Here is a 15,891-nt window from a genome sequence, read left to right as displayed (position 1 = left end):
CTCCCACAGTACCTGCCCCTGCATGGTCTGCTGCTGTGCCCATGGGGCAGGGGGCTCCCAGGGAGGAAGGTGGCACAGCTCGGGGCAGGACTCAAACTCTCAGAGATCATGCAGCAGGCGGCATCTGAGCTGGTAGAACACGAGAGCATGTTGGCCTCGGACACCTCTCAGAGTGGCCGCAGCAGCTTCTACACCACCAGGTAGCTGGTCACCCAGGCCATGTCCAGGGGCTCATCCCCGCCCTCCCTCCCACCCCCCGAGGCAGCAGTGGCAGTGTCACCACCACTAAGTAGTTCCTAGAGGGAACACACAGGACAAGTCGCTATGCCTAGCCGAGCCTTGCTCCTTTTGGCTGCAGAAGGGGAGCTCACAGGTCCACAGGAAGAGCCCTGCCGTGGAGAGCACTGGGTTGCCTCTCGGGGCTGTCCTTGTTCTAGGAAATCCCATAATGAGGTGGAGGAGGACAGACGCTGGCCTGACAGTAGAGGTGATGGCTGAGGCTTGGACAGAAACAAGCTGCCCTATTTTGAGGACACAGATGTCTGATGTCATGTCTGATCTGCCCCCCGGGTCTTGGGCAGCATAGGGCCTGTGTGTGGGGATGCCAAGGACAGGAGCTGGAAGGTGTAGGAAATTGTTTGGGCTTTTGAGACAGAATCTCATTCTGTTTCCCAAACTTGCGTATAGTGGTACCATCTCGACTACCTGTGACCTCTGCCACCTGGGTTTAAGTGATTCCCCTGTCTCAGCCTCCAGAGTAGCTGGAACTACATGCACTCACTGCCATGCCTGGCTAATTTTTAAATTTTTAGTCGAGTCAGCACTGCCCAAAGTGCTGAGATTACAGGCATGAACCAGTGTGCCCGACCAACAGGTCTAGGAAGTTTCTACAGCTGAGCGGAGGACTGGAACTTTCTTAATATGTAGAGCAGGCTCAAGCCTGTGAGATCTGAATGATTAAGAAGATCTTGGCTCAGGTGGGGGCGGAGTGGGAAGAGGAACATTGCACATTCTGTTGTTGATGGGCCAGTGAGGGGGAGGGACAGGTAGCCTCACTTACCTTTTAGGGAGCTCAGAGGCCCTGCAGCTGTGGGCAGGAAGCAGCTTCAACACCCTCACTGCCAGTTGAATCCAGTTGTTTGGCATTCCCACCAGATCCCACTCACCAGGTAGGCGAATAACCAGACAGGCAATTCTTCAACCAAGCCAACGCCCCGCCCTGGGAGCTCTTCCCTTAGCCTACATTCTGACTGCAAGATGGCAGGAGCAGAAATTTGTGTTACATCCTTCCTAGGTCAGAGCAGAAGCCAGAGTCCTCCCCTCACCACCCCAGCCTTGGGACCTCCCAGTCCCTCCCAGTTACATCAGCCCCACCACCTTGCTATTCATACAGGCCAGGCAAGGTGGCTCATGCCTGTAATCCCAGCACCGAGTCTCTGGAGCCCAGGATTCTGAGACCAGCCTGGCAAATATAGTGAAACCCCGTCTCTACTAAAAACACAAAAATTAGCCAGGTATGGTGATGAATGCTTGTAATCCCAGCTACTTGGGAGGCTGAGGCAGGAGAATCACTTGAATTTGACAGAGGTTGCAGTGAGCTGAGATCACACCACAGCACTCCAGCCAGGGTGACAGAGTATGAGACTCCATCTCAAAAACAGGCCAGGCACATCTCTCTCCCAGGCCTCTGTGCAGTGGTGCCCCCACCTGCAGCTCTGTTCCCACACTGGCCCCATGGCTCTTGCTCAGACTGTACCTTCTCAACACTGGCCATGGCCACACCACAGGTTCCTCTGCCCACCATCTCAACAATGTCCCTTCTCTAGCATTTGCCACCTAATGTATGGCTCAGTAGTGGTAAACGATGGGCAGTGGGCCACACCCAGCCTGTGGTCATCTTCTGCACAGCCTGCAAGAAAGAAGGGCTTTTATGTGTTTGTAAAAGATTACAAAACAGGCCAGGAGTGGTGGCTCATGCCTGTAGTCCCAACACTTTGGAAGACCAAAGGAGTTGCATCACTGAAGGTCAGGAGTTTGACACCAGCCTGGAGTGGCAAAACCCTGTCTCTACTAAAAATGCAAAAAATTAGCCAGGTATAGTAGTGCACACACCTGTAATCCCAGCAACTCAGAGGGCTGAGGCAGGAGAATCACTTGAACATAGGTGGCAGAGGCTGCAATGAGCTGAGATCACACCACTGAGACAGAGTGAGACTCCATCTAAAAAAAAAAAAAAAAAAAAAAAAAAATTACAAAACAAAACAAGGAAATGTGACAGAGAAGAACGGCCTGCTTAAGAGGTGACTCTCAGGCTCTCTGCAGGGAGCGGTGCACACCCTGCTGTAGATTTCTCATGCTTCGTGTCTGTCTCTGAGTAAAACTGAGCTTCCTGAAGGCAGGGGTCCGCCTGGCCCACGGTGGCCCTCTGCAGCAGCTCCTAAAATCCTGCCTGCACTGGGACCATGCTCGTGAGGTCTCCGTGGAGTAAGGAAGAAACCCCAGCTTTCTCTCCTGTGAAATGGGGCAGTCAGAGGAGTCAGTGAGTCAGAGCGTGTCGACGCATTCAGCATTGCACCTGATACGTGGCAGGAAGGCCGGATGCGCCACTCCCAACCCTGCATTACCTGGTTATGAGGTCATACAGGTCCAGCAGGGGCTTGCAGAGCCTCTTCAGTGCCCGTGAGAATGTGGCCTCAGCCCCGGACAGCATCGAATGGGCCACCTGGAGAGGGAGGGGACTGAGAGAGCTGTCTCTGTTGTCCTCAACTGCCAGCCACGCCCCATCCTTGCCCTCAGTCTCCAGCTCCAGGGTGCCTTTCACGGCCCCTCGGGCCACCCTAATGGGCCTGGGACCCCGGTTGACTGGCATCCCGGAAACCCAGGCCTGTAGCCACCACATGGCCTCCTCTGCCTACTCCCGCCACACCACCTCCAGGGGCTGCAGCATCACTTCCAGGAAGGCGTTCTTCCAGTGTGGCCAGGGGCCCTGCAAAAGGCAGCCACCACCCACCATGAGGCCTCTGGGGAGCTCAGAGGCCCAGCCCAGGTCTGGAGGAGATAGGGCCTGTTCCTGGGATTAAAATGGTGGGGGAAGTGGGGGAAAAGAAATAGAGTAGAAGGCACTGAAGAGTGCAGGTGAGTTGTTACAGTAAACCCGAGCCGCCTCTGCATGGCCTGCTTACAAGTTGTCTGGGAACTTGGATTGGGGGTTTCCCCCACTCCTAGAAGTGATACGAGGCTCTCTGCACCTGAACTGTTTGCACAAACGGGGTTTATGCTGAACCCCTGCTTGCCTCCTAGGAGTCTGACAGTGTGCTCTGAGCCAAGCAGCACCTGCCAATTAGGCAGCCCCACTAAATACCCTGGGTGACATAGTGCTGGGACAGCCAAGTGCCTCCCATGTGAAGGCGCTGGACTGGGAGAGGACACTGGGTGCTGGCCCTGGTTCCCCCTGGACTCCGCCCTGGCCCCTTCCCTGTGCCGACATTCCTGCTTTCTCTCACTGTGGTCAATGACAGCTGTGAACAGCACAGTGGGCCGAGTCACGGAGCACTCTTTCAAATTCACTGTGCTGTGGGTGGCCATGGGACTCTGGCACAGCAGAGAGGATATAGAGAGGGCATTCAATAGCCAGTCAGAGGGACACCTACCCTGGCATGGGGCACGGTCTTACTTAGCCCCAGATGGTGGAGAGGCCAGAAGTTCCTAGTCCTGCCAGGAGGACAGTCAAGGCAGCCGCTGTGAGCATTTAAGGACCATGCGGCCACAAAGAGCTCATCGTGGAACCAGAAAGAGACCCTGTGGCAGTAAGCGTCACAGAAACAAGGCTGTACACGCAAAAGAAAGCAGGCAGAAGACTGAAGAAACTGAGGCAGCAGGCATAAGGAATATTAGCTTGGAGACCTTGTAAGAATAAGACAGAAGCCCATGAAAAAAAGAAGGTTGGGTCAGGCACCGTGGCTCACACTTATAATCCCAGCACTTTCGGAGGCTGAGGCCAGTGGATCACAAGGGCAAGAGATCAAGACCATCCTGGCCAAAATGGTGAAGCCCCATCTCTTCTAAAATACAAAAAGGAGCCAAGCATTGTGGTGCATGCCTGTGGTCCCAGCTACTTGGGAGGCTGAGGCAGGAGAATCACTTGAATACGGGAGGCAGAGGTTGCAGTGAGCTGAGATTATGCCACTGCACTCCAGCCTGGTGACACAGCGAGAAAAAAAATAAATAAGCCACCACCATTTGCAGGACTGGATGTGAAAAGAAAAAAATATGTATAAGGTTAAATGCGTGCTATAGAAAAACTACCACCTGTTCAGCAGCTGAGCACACCGTGATTCCTAACTCAGCAAAAGGACCCCTGCTCTGGGAAAAACTAAGTGAACTGCTGTTTCCAAAATGCATTTTTATGATTGAAAATCTGTTTCCCAAGCCCTCCTTCCAGTCCTTGGCACTGTGACAAGCGTTTCTTACTTCTGAGGACATGGGGTTGGAGATGCAAAAGGGAAAGTCACCAAGGCTGAGTTCCAGCTGTCCTATGTGGCTATGCTATTGGGAGCAAGTTCATCTCTTTAGGAAAGAGCTCAGGGTACTCAGATCACCTTGCCAGACTCTGGTGCTCTCTCTGGATGTCCCACCTGGCCCGGGCACCCTACCTTGTGGCTGAGGCCGGGATCTGTGTGCTGTGGAGCTCACGGCCCAGCTCCAGCTGGTAAGCGCCATCTAAGCCACTCTCTGTCGGCAGCCTCTGGCCGGTGCTGCACTGGTGTGCTGGCTGCTTTGCCTGAGCTGTGAAGATTGATCAATGGACCCCTGCCCCCTCTGCCAGGCAGCCCTCCACCAGGGCTCCAAGAGGAGGAGGGCCCAGCCCAGCCTGGCCTCAGCCGTGTCCTCCCAGCCCTGTGGTCTGCTTCACCTGTCACTCCATTAGAACCTGTTCTTGGGGAGGCCTTAAGAGAGGGGTGAATGTCCCCTCAGCAGACACACCTTTTTGTTGTTGTTGTTTTAAATGAGCAGGTACTAAGTCCTACTCAGAGCCCACAGAATGGCTAATGGAAAATCCTGTGGTGACAGCATATCTTAGCCTGCAGAGCCACAGCCTCAAGAAACAGGGCAGACCCTGCCACCTCCAACTGCCCCACAGCCAGACATGCAGTGCCTTACCCAGCAGGCTGCACTGGATCCTCAGGGAGTTGGTCCAGAGCCGGCCTCGCTGCTGCAGCAGGCTAAGGGCACACAGCCCCGCCAGTCCTGACACGACGAGCTCGGCACCCAGTGTGGCCGCCCAGTGTCCATCCTCCCCCTTCCTTTCCAGCAGTGCTGCCGGGACAGAGAGCAGGCAGGAGAAAGGGTCAGGCCCCAGGGACCAACACCCTGAGCCCCAGGCAAAGAGGGGACTCGGGATATGCCAGGGGCCTTGGGGTTGGGGGGCTCATTGAAGAGTCAACACCTGTGCCCTGCACAACAGCCCACAGACAGGCCTGATCACGGCTCACTGCAGCCTTGACCTCTCAGGCTCATTTGATCCTCCCACCTCAGCCTCCCAAGTAGTAGCTGGAACTACAGACTTGTGCCGCCACCTTGGCGTGTGTGTGTGTGTGTGTGTGTGTGTGTGTGTGTGTGTGTATACATATATTTTAGAAACAGGGGTCTATGTTGTCCAGGCTGATCTTGAGCTCCTGGACTCGAGCAATCCTCCTGCCTTGGCTTCCCAAAGTTCTGGGATTATAGGCATGGGACACTGTGCTTGGCCCAAGAATAAAGTAGAATGAGGCTGGGCACAGTGGCTCATGCCTGTAATCCCAGCACTTTGGGATGCCAAGGCAGGCAGATTTCCTGAGGTCAGAAGTTTGAAACCAGCCTGGCCAACACAGTGAAAGCCTGTCTCTACAAAAATACAAAATAAATAAATAACCAGGTGTGGTGGTGGGCACCTGTAATCTCAGCTACTCAGGAGGCTGATGCAGGAGAATCGCTTGAACCCAGGAGACAGAGGCTGTGGTGAGTCAAGATTGCACCATTGCATCCAGTCCCAGCAACACTGTGAGACTGTCTCAAAAAAAAAAAAAAAAAAAAAAAAAAAAAAGAATGAAACAAAATCAAATAGGACAGATGACAAAAGAATTAACCACACCTCATAGGTTGTTGGATAAATTTCACCTTCTGAAGCTTCTGCCTCTGCAACACTGAAGGTCATCCAGAACACACAGGTGGAACTGGGCCAGCTGTTATGACTCCCAAACACCCACATGAGGTGGTCAACAGCCACTGCTCCAAGTGCCCCCAGCTTCAGCTCCTGTCCTTACCTTGGAATCATTCAGAACACATAAGCGGCATACCCAGGTGCCACCGCCCTGGCTCTGGCACCGGGCCAGCGCCTGCTCAGCCTGGGTGTGTGTTTTAAATGCCCTGTGTATTTTAGGTCAAAATGTTACATGTTTCTGACCATGGGTGAGAATAAAAACTGCCCTAAAGCTGCTATTTTAAGGTTTGTGGGGGCAGTTGGAGGTTGGGGAGGTTCTGGGGGCTCACTGAGCCTACGTCTGTCCTTAGATGGGTTGTTGATATTGAGAGGCTGGGCTGATGAGGACCATCAGGAGGCATTTGGCCCACACCCTAGCCTGGCCACAGGGGAGATGGGGCACAAGGGGTTTCATAGCCTACCTGTCAGGTGGGCTTGGTCACTCAGCAGACGGCTCAGTGATGCAGAGAGGCCAGCTTGCAGCCTGCCTGCTGCGTGAGGTTCCCTGTAAAGATGACAGGGCTGCCCCATGACCAGTTTCATCTCCAGCTGCTCCTGGAACCACTCAGCCTTGCCGACCATGGGTGGCTGCATGTCTCCAGTCCTGAAAAGGCCATGGTGTCACCCGGAATGACAAGCTTGGCCAGCAAGCCCAGCCATGATCACACAAGCTGGGACTGGAGAGAGGGCAGGAGACAGCCCAACTAATGGCTTTGTATGCTGATCCTTCCCCGGTTTTGATTTTCCTTGAGATAGAGTCTCACTCTGTCACCCAGGCTGGAGGGCAGTGGCAGGATCCTGGTTCAGTGCAAACTTCGTCTCTGGGTTCAAGTGATTCTCCTGCCTCAGCCTCCCAAGTAGCTGGGATGACAAATGCACACCACAGTGCCCAGCTAGTTTTTGTATTTTTAGTAGAGACCGGGTTTCACCATGTTGGCGAAGCTGGTCTCAAACTCCTGAGCCCAAGTGACCCGCCCGCCTTGGCCTCCCAAAGTGCTGAGATTACAGGTGGGAACCACTATGCCCAGCTCTTCCCGAATTTTTTAAACTCGGGATTTCTCAAAATTAGAAACCTGTGTTATAAACTCAGACATAAACACAAAGGACTACTCTTCTCTCACTGACAACCCCCTCGTTGGATCTATCAGAAACTCTGTCGGCCATCACTATGGAACGTGACTAGAGTCCACCCCATCTGCCATCTCCGCTGCCCACCAGCGCCAGCCCTGGTCATCGAGCCTGTCTGACTGAAACGTCCTCCCGGCTCCCAACCTGCCGCTGGCAACGGATCTCCACGTGGTGACCAGACACTTCCAATGATGGCACACTAGCGTTTCTTGCAGTACAATCCAAAGTCCGTGAGGCCTGTGAAGCCAGAACTTTGTTGGTCACTGGTGCAGACACTGGCAGGTGGGCCACGGGGACAGCTCATTACACTCCAGGGCCCCGCATGGGAGATCCTCTAGAAAAGACATGTGCAACAATAAATACCATGTTTGATGACCCCACCAAGCTGCAGACACACCCCACAAACCCCTCTGATAGCCACTAGCTGGTCAGTTCACCCAAAAGATGTCCAAACAATACTCGCTATTGCCAGACCATCACTACTTAATGCTATGTTTCCCTGATCCCCACCGACATGTGTGCAGATGTGTATGTATGTGCATGCATCTGTATACAGATGTATCTGTACGTGGATGTGTGTAGATGTGTATGTATACAGATATATGGAAATACAGATATGTGTGTATGAATGTGTGGATATGGATGTGTGTACATGTAGACATGTGTATGAATGTGTGTATACAGACGAGTGTGCAGATGTGTGTAAAGACGTGTATATATATGGATGTTTGTATCTGAACGTATGTGTACAAATATGTCTACATGTGGATGTAGATGCTCGCAGCTCCTCCTGCTGGCAGGCACATCCTAGAGCCGGCTTTCTTCAGCGTGTATCGGAGGCTGCGTGGTGTTCTCAGAGCTTCCTCAGGGTGCAGGTGAACAGGGTGAGCACAGAACTTCTCTCCTAAAGCACACTTTGCAGTTAAAGAGAACACTAGCCACAAATGCGTCAGGTCAGCGGGCGAAAACTGGGGCTCTCCAGGCAACACCGGACCAACCCCCACACACCGGGGTAGGGGGTGTCAAACAGAACACTTCCCACATCAACCTTAAATCCCTCAGACTTTAAGGTTGAACCCAAGCCTCGAACCCCTGGGCCCAGGGATTCAAGATTGAACCCGAGCTCTGGCACTTTGTATTCATGAGCTCATCTGCCGCAGTTTCCCCATCTTGTACGGGGTTAGAAAAAAGACTTGAAGAAGGGGCTTGCTGGAACAGGCTCCAGAAAGTTATAGAGCGCAGGCTGTTACTGTAATTTTGATGAGTCTATGAGTCTGGGGCAGATAGAACTAGAATTTCTCCAAAGGCAAATAAACATTTCCAGGCTTCAGACAGCTCTATAGGGAGTGGCAGGAAGGTCCGAGGGGAGGTACAGGCAATCTGTGCTTGCATCTTTAGCAAATAACAAGACGTTCAAGGCCCCCTGGGAGTTCTGGAAATGAAGCAGATGTCTCAGCCATCAGACAGGTGGGGCTTTAGGAAGAAGATGGCTCTCCCCTGACACGCGTCTTCTCCCCACCCAGGCTGACGGCACAGGTGGAAATGGAGAGAGTATTTATGCAGCAAGACATCCAGCCCTAGCTTCAGATGCGCCACTCCAGCCATCTGAGAAGACACTGCAAATTGAGGCAGAACTGGGTGATCCACTGCTGAACGTGCCCAGTGGTCATGCCTGGTGGGATCAAGGCTAAAGGTGCTATTTGTACCCTGGCTGGAGTGCAGTGGTGCAATCTCGACTCACTGCAACCTGCACCTTCCAGATTCAAGCAATCCGCCTGCCTCAGCCTCCTGAGAAGCTGGGCCCACAAACGTGCACAACCACGCCCAGGTAAGTTTTGTATTTTTTGGTAGAGACAGGGTTTCACCTTCTTGGCCAGCCTGGTCCCAAGTCCCTGACTTCATGTGATCCTCCCACCTCACCTCCCAACATTTGTACACTTTCTGAAGTCACTGTTCTGCTTGAAAAGGGGATAGAAGATTTAAATCTTCTCCCCGGGATGGAGGAAACAGACACGAAACTTCAACACAACGACAAGGGCTTCAAGTGACTAAGTTCTATCCAGGTACCCTTGGGTAAGAACCCTTGAAAAGGACCTACTAAGATGAAAATGAGCCTGCACAACACAGTAAGCCGCATCTCCACAAAAAGAAAAGAAAAGAAAAGAAAAATGGAAGGGCATGATGGCACAGGCCTTAGATCCAGCTACTTGGGAGGCTGAAGCAAGAGGATTGCTTGGGCTCAGTGGTTCAAGGCTGCAGTCATCTGGGATCATGCCATTGCATAGAAGACCTTGTGAGAGAAAGAGGAAAGTGGGTGAGAAAAAAAGCAGGGGAAGAGAGAGGGGAAAGGAAAGAAAAGAGGTAGGAAAAGGAAGAAAGAGGGAATAGAGGGAGGGAGAGAAAGGAAAGAAAAGAAGAGAGAAAGACATATAAACCTTGTGGCCAGGGAATTCCACTGTTAAGAATGTACTCTGCAGAGAGAATGGTGTTCACCACAGAATAATTGTAAGAGAGGAAACCTGGGAAAAACTCAAGAGCACTTCATTATGAAACTAGCTGAATACATTCCATTAAATGGACTTTTACATGGTCATTCGCACTACACGGGACACACCGATTTTTTTTTTAGGTAGATATATTAACTCCACGTGCTGATCGTGTGCATAGATCATCTCGGAAAGGAATCACCAGAAAAACCCTAACAGTGGTTGGCTTTCAGGAGAGGAGGGAGAGCGGCTTTAAGGCGGCACCAGCACCAACCGATAGAACTTTTTGCAATGAGGACCATGTTTGAGGACCATCTGCAGCTGCGGAGCACCTGAAACGTGGCCGACGCAGCCAAAGAACCGAATCCTTCATCTTCTTTAATGTTTTTTTTTTTTTTTTTTTTTTTGAGACGGAGTTTCGCTCTTGTTACCCAGGCTGGAGTGCAATGGCGCGATCTCGGCTCACCGCAACCTCCGCCTCCTGGGCTCAGGCCATTCTCCTGCCTCAGCCTCCTGAGTAGCTGGGATTATAGGCACACGCCACCATGCCCAGCTAATTTTTTATATTTTTAGTAGAGACGGGGTTTCACCATGTTGACCAGGATGGTCTCGATCTCTCGACCTCGTGATCCACCCGCCTCGGCCTCCCAAAGTGCTGGGATTACAGGCTTGAGCCACCGCGCCCGGCCTATCTTCTTTAATGTTAATTCATTTAGATTTTTTTTTTCTATTTTGAGATGGAGTCTAGCTCTGTTGCCCAGGCTGAAGTGAGGCTGCATGATCTTGGCTAACCGCAACCTCTGTCCCCAGGTTCAAGCAGGCCTCCAGGTCTCCTGCCTCAGCCTCCCAATTAGATAGGGTTACAGGGCTTCACCACCACATCTGGCTTCTTTCTGTGTTTTTAGTAGAGATGGGGTTTCACCATGTTGGTAAGGCTGCTCTCAAACTCCTGACCTCAGAAGAGCCACCTGACTCTGCCTCCCAAAGTGCTGGGATTACAGGCAGGAGCCACCATATCTGGCCTCACTTTGATTTCAAGAAACATAGGTGCCACTGGCTGCCATATGGGAGACTCAGTTCTATACTCTTTCATAGGTTTTGAACTTTGAATCATTTAAATGCATTGCCTATTTTCTTTAGTTGTAGAACTTACCAGGATAGTATTTAGACTATTAATCTAAATGAAATCTACCATAGATTTTAAATTGTAATAGCAAATGCTGATATATAAAAAGATTGCCAAGGGGTGTGTGTGTGTGTATTAAGTGTGCATGTGTGTATGTATATATATATATATATATATATATATGTATGTGTATTTCCTTTTTTTTGTGAGTCAGAGTCTCGCTCCGCCACCCAGTCTGGAGTGCAGTATTATGAACTTGGCTCACTGCAACCTCCGCCTCCAGGGTTCAAGTGGTTCTCCTGCCTAAGCTTCCCGAGTCACTGGGATTACAGGCATGCACCACCACGTCCAGCTCATTTTTGCATTTTTAGTAGAGAAGGCATTGCACCATGTTGGCCAGGCTGGTCTTGAACTCCTGACCTCAAGTGATCCACCTGCCTCGGCCTCCCAAAGTGCTGAGGATTACAGAAATGAGCCAGCATGCCCAGCTGCAAAGGTGTATTTTTGAGTAAAAAGAACAACGTACAAACAAAAAGTAGAGAACAGCTGGGGGTGGTGGCTCATTCCGATCATCCTAGCACTTTGGGAGGCTGAGGTGGGAAGATCGCTGGAGCCCAGGAGGTTGAGGCTGCAGTGAGCCATGTTTGCACCATTGCCCTCCAGCCGGAGTAATGGAGCAAGACCCTGCCTCAAGAAAAATTAAAAGTAAAATTAAGAAATCAAAACCTAAGCATGACCATTGGGTTTTCATGCTATTTTATGATATGCACCCTCCTCAAAACTTGTTATGGTATCATCACATCACCCACCTGATGCGAAAAATAAAAAATAAAACCCAGAAACTCAAACTAAAAATATTTGCAAATCTATAGCGTTATGCGTTGTCCCGTGTCTCCCCGAAAGACGCTGAAGCCCTATGCCGCAGGGTCTGTGGATGCGACCTTATTTGGAAATAGGCTCTTCACATGTGATCAGGCTAAGCTGAGGTAATGAGGGTAAATTTTAATCCCGTGTGCCTGGTGTCCTTATAAAAAGGGAATGTGTGGACAAAGACACCTACCAAGGGAAGACAATGTCAAGACAGAGACAGAAGACCACCTACAAGCCAAGGAACTCTGGAAGCTCTGAGAATCCAGGAGCGAGACCTGGGACAGACCCTCCCTCACAGCCTTCACAGGAAAAACAAACAAACAATAAAAAATCTCTTGATTTCAGACTCCTGGCCTCCAGAACTGTGAGAATAAACCTCTGTGGTTGAAGCTACACAGTTTAAGGTACTTTGTTAAGGCAGCGCTGGGAAATGAATACAGATTTCTTGGGGCGTGCATCAACACTCGTGAAGGAAATTTGGGACATGGCGTGCTTGAACTTACGATTCATACTTTTCTCTACTCTGAATTCTTTTTTTTGAGAGACAGGGTCTCTGTCACCCAGGCTGGAGTGCAGTGGCACAAGCACGGCTCACTGCAGGCTCCACCTTCTGGGCTCCAGCAATCCTCTTGCCTCAGGCTCCTGAGTAGCTGAGACTACAGGCACATGCCACTGTGCCTAATTTTTAAAAAATGTTTTGTAGAGATGGGGTCTTGCTATGTTGCCCAGGTTTACACCTGGAACTCCTAGCCTCAAGTGATCTTTCCACCTTGGCCTCCCAAAGTTCTGGGATTATAGGTATAAGCCATTGTGACTGGCTTGCCTCTTTTTTTTTTTTTTTTTTTTTTTTTTTTTTTTTTAAAGACAGAATCTTGCTCTATTGCCCAGGCTGGAGTGCAGGGACATGATCTCAGCTCACTGCAACCTCCACCTCCTGGGTTCAAGCAATTCTTTTGCCTCAACCTACCGAGTAGCTCAGCTTATAGGCTCCTACCACCACACCCAGCTAATGTTTGTATTTATATTACAGGCGGGGCTTCACCAGTGGGCCAGGCTGGTTTCAAACTGCTGACTTCAGGTGATTCGCCCACTTCAGCCTCCCAAAATGCTACGATCGTGGCTCACTGCAACCTCTGGCTCCTGGGTTCAAGCAATTCTCCTGCCTCAGCCTCCCAAGTAGCTGGGATTACATGTCCTGCCACCATGTCCGGCCAGTTTTTGCACCTTTAGTAGAGACGGATGTTTCACCATGTTGGCCAGGCTGGTCTTGAACTCCCGACCACAGGCGATCCACCTGCCTCAGCCTCTCAAAGTACTAGGATAACAGGCATGAGCCACTGTGCCCGGCCTACTTCCATTATTATTACATTGTAATATATAATGAAATACTTACACAACTCACCGTAACGTAGAATCAGTGGGAGCCCCGAACTTGTTTTCTGAAACTAGATGGTCCCTTCTGGGGGTGATGGGAGACAGTGACAGATCAACAGGCATTGGATTCTCATAAGGAGCACGCAGTCCAGCTCCTTCTAATGTGCTGTTTACAGTAGGGTTCGTGCTCTTATGAGACTCTAACAACGCCACCGATCTGACTGGAGGTGGAGCTCAGGTGGTGATGCCAGCAATAAGGAGTGGCTGTGAACACAGATGAAACCTCCCTCACGCACCCACTGCTCACCTGCTGTGCTGCCTGCCCAGTTCCTAACAGGTGAGCCGGGCACAATGGCTCATGCCTGTAATCCCAGAACTTTGGGAGACTGAGGCAGGTGGATCACCTGAGGTCAGAAGTTCAAGACCAACCTGACCAACATAGAGATATCCTGTCCCTACTAGAAATACAAAAATTAGCCTGGCATGGTGGCTCATACCTGTAATCCTAGCTACTTGGGAGTCTGAGGAAGGAAAGTCGCTTGAATCTGGGAGACAGAGGTTGCAGAGAGCCAAGATCACGCCATTGCATTCCAGCCTGGGCAACAAGAGCAAAACTCCATATCAAAAAAAAAAAAAAAAGGCCAGGTACAGTGGCTCACACTTGTAATCCCAGCACTTTGGGAGAATCAGGAGGGCGAATCACCTGAAATAAGGAGTTTGGGACCAGCCTGGCCAACATGGTGAAACTCTGTCTCTACTAAAAATACAAAAATTAGCCAGGTGTGGTGGTACACGCCTGTAATCCCAGCTACTCAGGAGGCTGAGGCAGGAGAATTGCTTGAACCTTGGGAGACGGAGGTTGCAGTGGGCTGAGATTGTGACATTGCACTCCAGCCTGGGTGACAGAGCAAGACTGTCTGTAAATAAATAAAATACATACATACATACATACATACATACATAAAAAAGGAAAAGGGATAGAGGAGAAACTTGTAGATTGTGTCTTTTTTAAAATTTTAGTTTTTGGCTGGGCACGGTTGTTCACACCTGTGATCCCAATCTTTGCACTTTGGGAGACTGACGTGGGCAGATCACCTGAAGTCAGGAGTTTGAGAACTGCCAGGCCAACATGGCAAAACCCTGGCTCTACTAAAATTACAAAAATTAGCTGCGCATGGTCCCATGTGCCTGTAATCCCAGCTACTTGGGAGGATGAGGCAGAAGAATGGCTTGAACCCAGGAGGCAAAGGTTGCAGTGAGCTGAGATTGCACCACTGCATTGCAGCCTGAGTGGAGTGAAAAAGAAAAAATTAGTTTTTGTAGAGACAAGAGTCTCCTGTGTTGTCTCAAACCTCTGAACTTAAATGATCCTCTCACATCAGGATTACAGGAGTGAGCACTCACCCAGCCAACAAACTTGGAGATTGAAAGAGGCTTAAAAGACAAAACAATGCTGGGTAACAGTTATACGTTAGAGATGCATACTAGGGCAGCTCTACTCTAAAGAAACAGAAAGAGGCCAGGTGTGGTGGCTCACACCTGTAACACCCAACACTTTGGGAGGCTGAGAAGGGAGATCGCTTGTGCCCAGGAGTTTGGGACCAGCCTGGCAACATAGTAAGACCCTGTCTCGGGGGGGGGGGGGGAGTTGTTTTTTTGTTTTTGTTTTTTTTTTAAATTAGCTGGGAAGGGTGGTGCACGACTATTGTCCTGCCTACTCAGCAGGCTGAGGGGAGAAGATCACTTGAGCTCAAGAAATCAAGGCTGCAGTGAGCCGTGATTGCACCACTGCTCTCCAGCCTGGGTGACAGAGCAAGAACCTGCCTCAAAAAAGGAGAAAGGAACAGAAAGAAGCAATTACTGTGAATGTCAGGATTGGGAATACTTCTGGAGAGAAGAGAGGGGCTGGCATTGTGCCCGTCCCCAGCCCTTTCTGGAAGTCCAGAGTCTAGTGGGGAAGACAGCAGCACAAGTGGAGATTCAGGCCGCAGCACCAGGAAGTTCCCTTCCACCTTCCCGCCTCCCTGCCCTTTCCTTTGGGGAATGGGAGCATGATTTTCTTTCTTATTTGCATTTCTAACTAGACTGAGTTTCTGATGGGAGAATTCATATACAGGATGTATAGCATCAACATCCACAGCCAGCTGGAATTGACGGCTTTGTTGATACCCCAACCAGGCACATCCCTGATTCCTCTGCTAAGTACATCTGGATGTTGCTGCTGCCCAGGATTCTCAGCCACATGCTGAGTGCCCACTCGCAGATCCTGGAAATCCCCTGGCATTGCCCCCAAAAGGAGAGACACTCACTCACAGTTCTGCATAGAAATTGTCTCTATGTGTCATTTTTTTTTTTTTTTTTTGAGACAGAGTCACTCTGTTGATCAGACTGTAGTCCAATGGTGTGATCTCAGCTCACTGCAACCTCCACCTCCCAGGCTCAAGCAGTTCTCCTGCCTCAGCCTCCCAAGTAGCTGGAGTTACAGGCACCTGCAACCATGCCTGGCTAATTTTGTATTTTTAGTGGAGACGGGGTTTCACCATATTGGTCAGGCTGGTCTTGAACTCCTGGTCTCAAGTGATCCGCTCACCTAGGCCTCCTAAAATGCAGAAATTATAGGCATGAGCCACCATGTCTGGCCATTTCTGTGTCACCCCCCCCACGCCAGC

At 50.7% G+C, this 15,891-nt stretch overlaps 1 protein-coding gene, 1 long non-coding RNA gene and 1 pseudogene across 3 annotated transcripts in view; 2 read left to right on the top strand and 1 right to left on the bottom strand.

The window, feature by feature from the left end:
- The window catches only part of LOC141582650 (uncharacterized), a 64,117-nt gene extending 49,277 nt beyond the window's left edge, over positions 1 to 14,840 (top strand). For both annotated transcript variants that reach the window (XR_012515539.1, XR_012515538.1), the window contains one exon: positions 7,387 to 14,840. This is a non-coding gene — a long non-coding RNA (uncharacterized LOC141582650). The remainder of the gene's footprint in view (positions 1 to 7,386) is intronic.
- On the bottom strand, positions 53 to 6,865 carry LOC141582649 (uncharacterized). Its single transcript, XM_074391336.1, has 8 exons — positions 6,661 to 6,865; positions 5,161 to 5,316; positions 4,653 to 4,785; positions 2,625 to 2,722; positions 2,113 to 2,220; positions 1,757 to 1,909; positions 1,061 to 1,250; positions 53 to 129 (listed from the first exon to the last, which is right to left on the bottom strand). Exons 1-4 carry the CDS (start codon positions 6,830 to 6,832, stop codon positions 2,671 to 2,673), a joined length of 513 nt encoding a protein of 170 aa, XP_074247437.1. The 5' UTR covers positions 6,833 to 6,865; the 3' UTR covers positions 53 to 129; positions 1,061 to 1,250; positions 1,757 to 1,909; positions 2,113 to 2,220; positions 2,625 to 2,670.
- LOC141582663 (small nucleolar RNA U13) lies at positions 11,697 to 11,793 on the top strand (annotated as a pseudogene).
- Positions 14,841 to 15,891: the final 1,051 nt, after the last annotated feature.

The sequence above is a fragment of the Saimiri boliviensis genome, chromosome 21, assembly GCF_048565385.1.
Source record: "Saimiri boliviensis isolate mSaiBol1 chromosome 21, mSaiBol1.pri, whole genome shotgun sequence".
NCBI classification, from domain to species: domain Eukaryota; kingdom Metazoa; phylum Chordata; class Mammalia; order Primates; family Cebidae; genus Saimiri; species Saimiri boliviensis.
The sequence above is the reverse complement of the archived record's forward strand: the minus strand, read 5'-3'. Positions and strand labels throughout refer to the sequence as shown.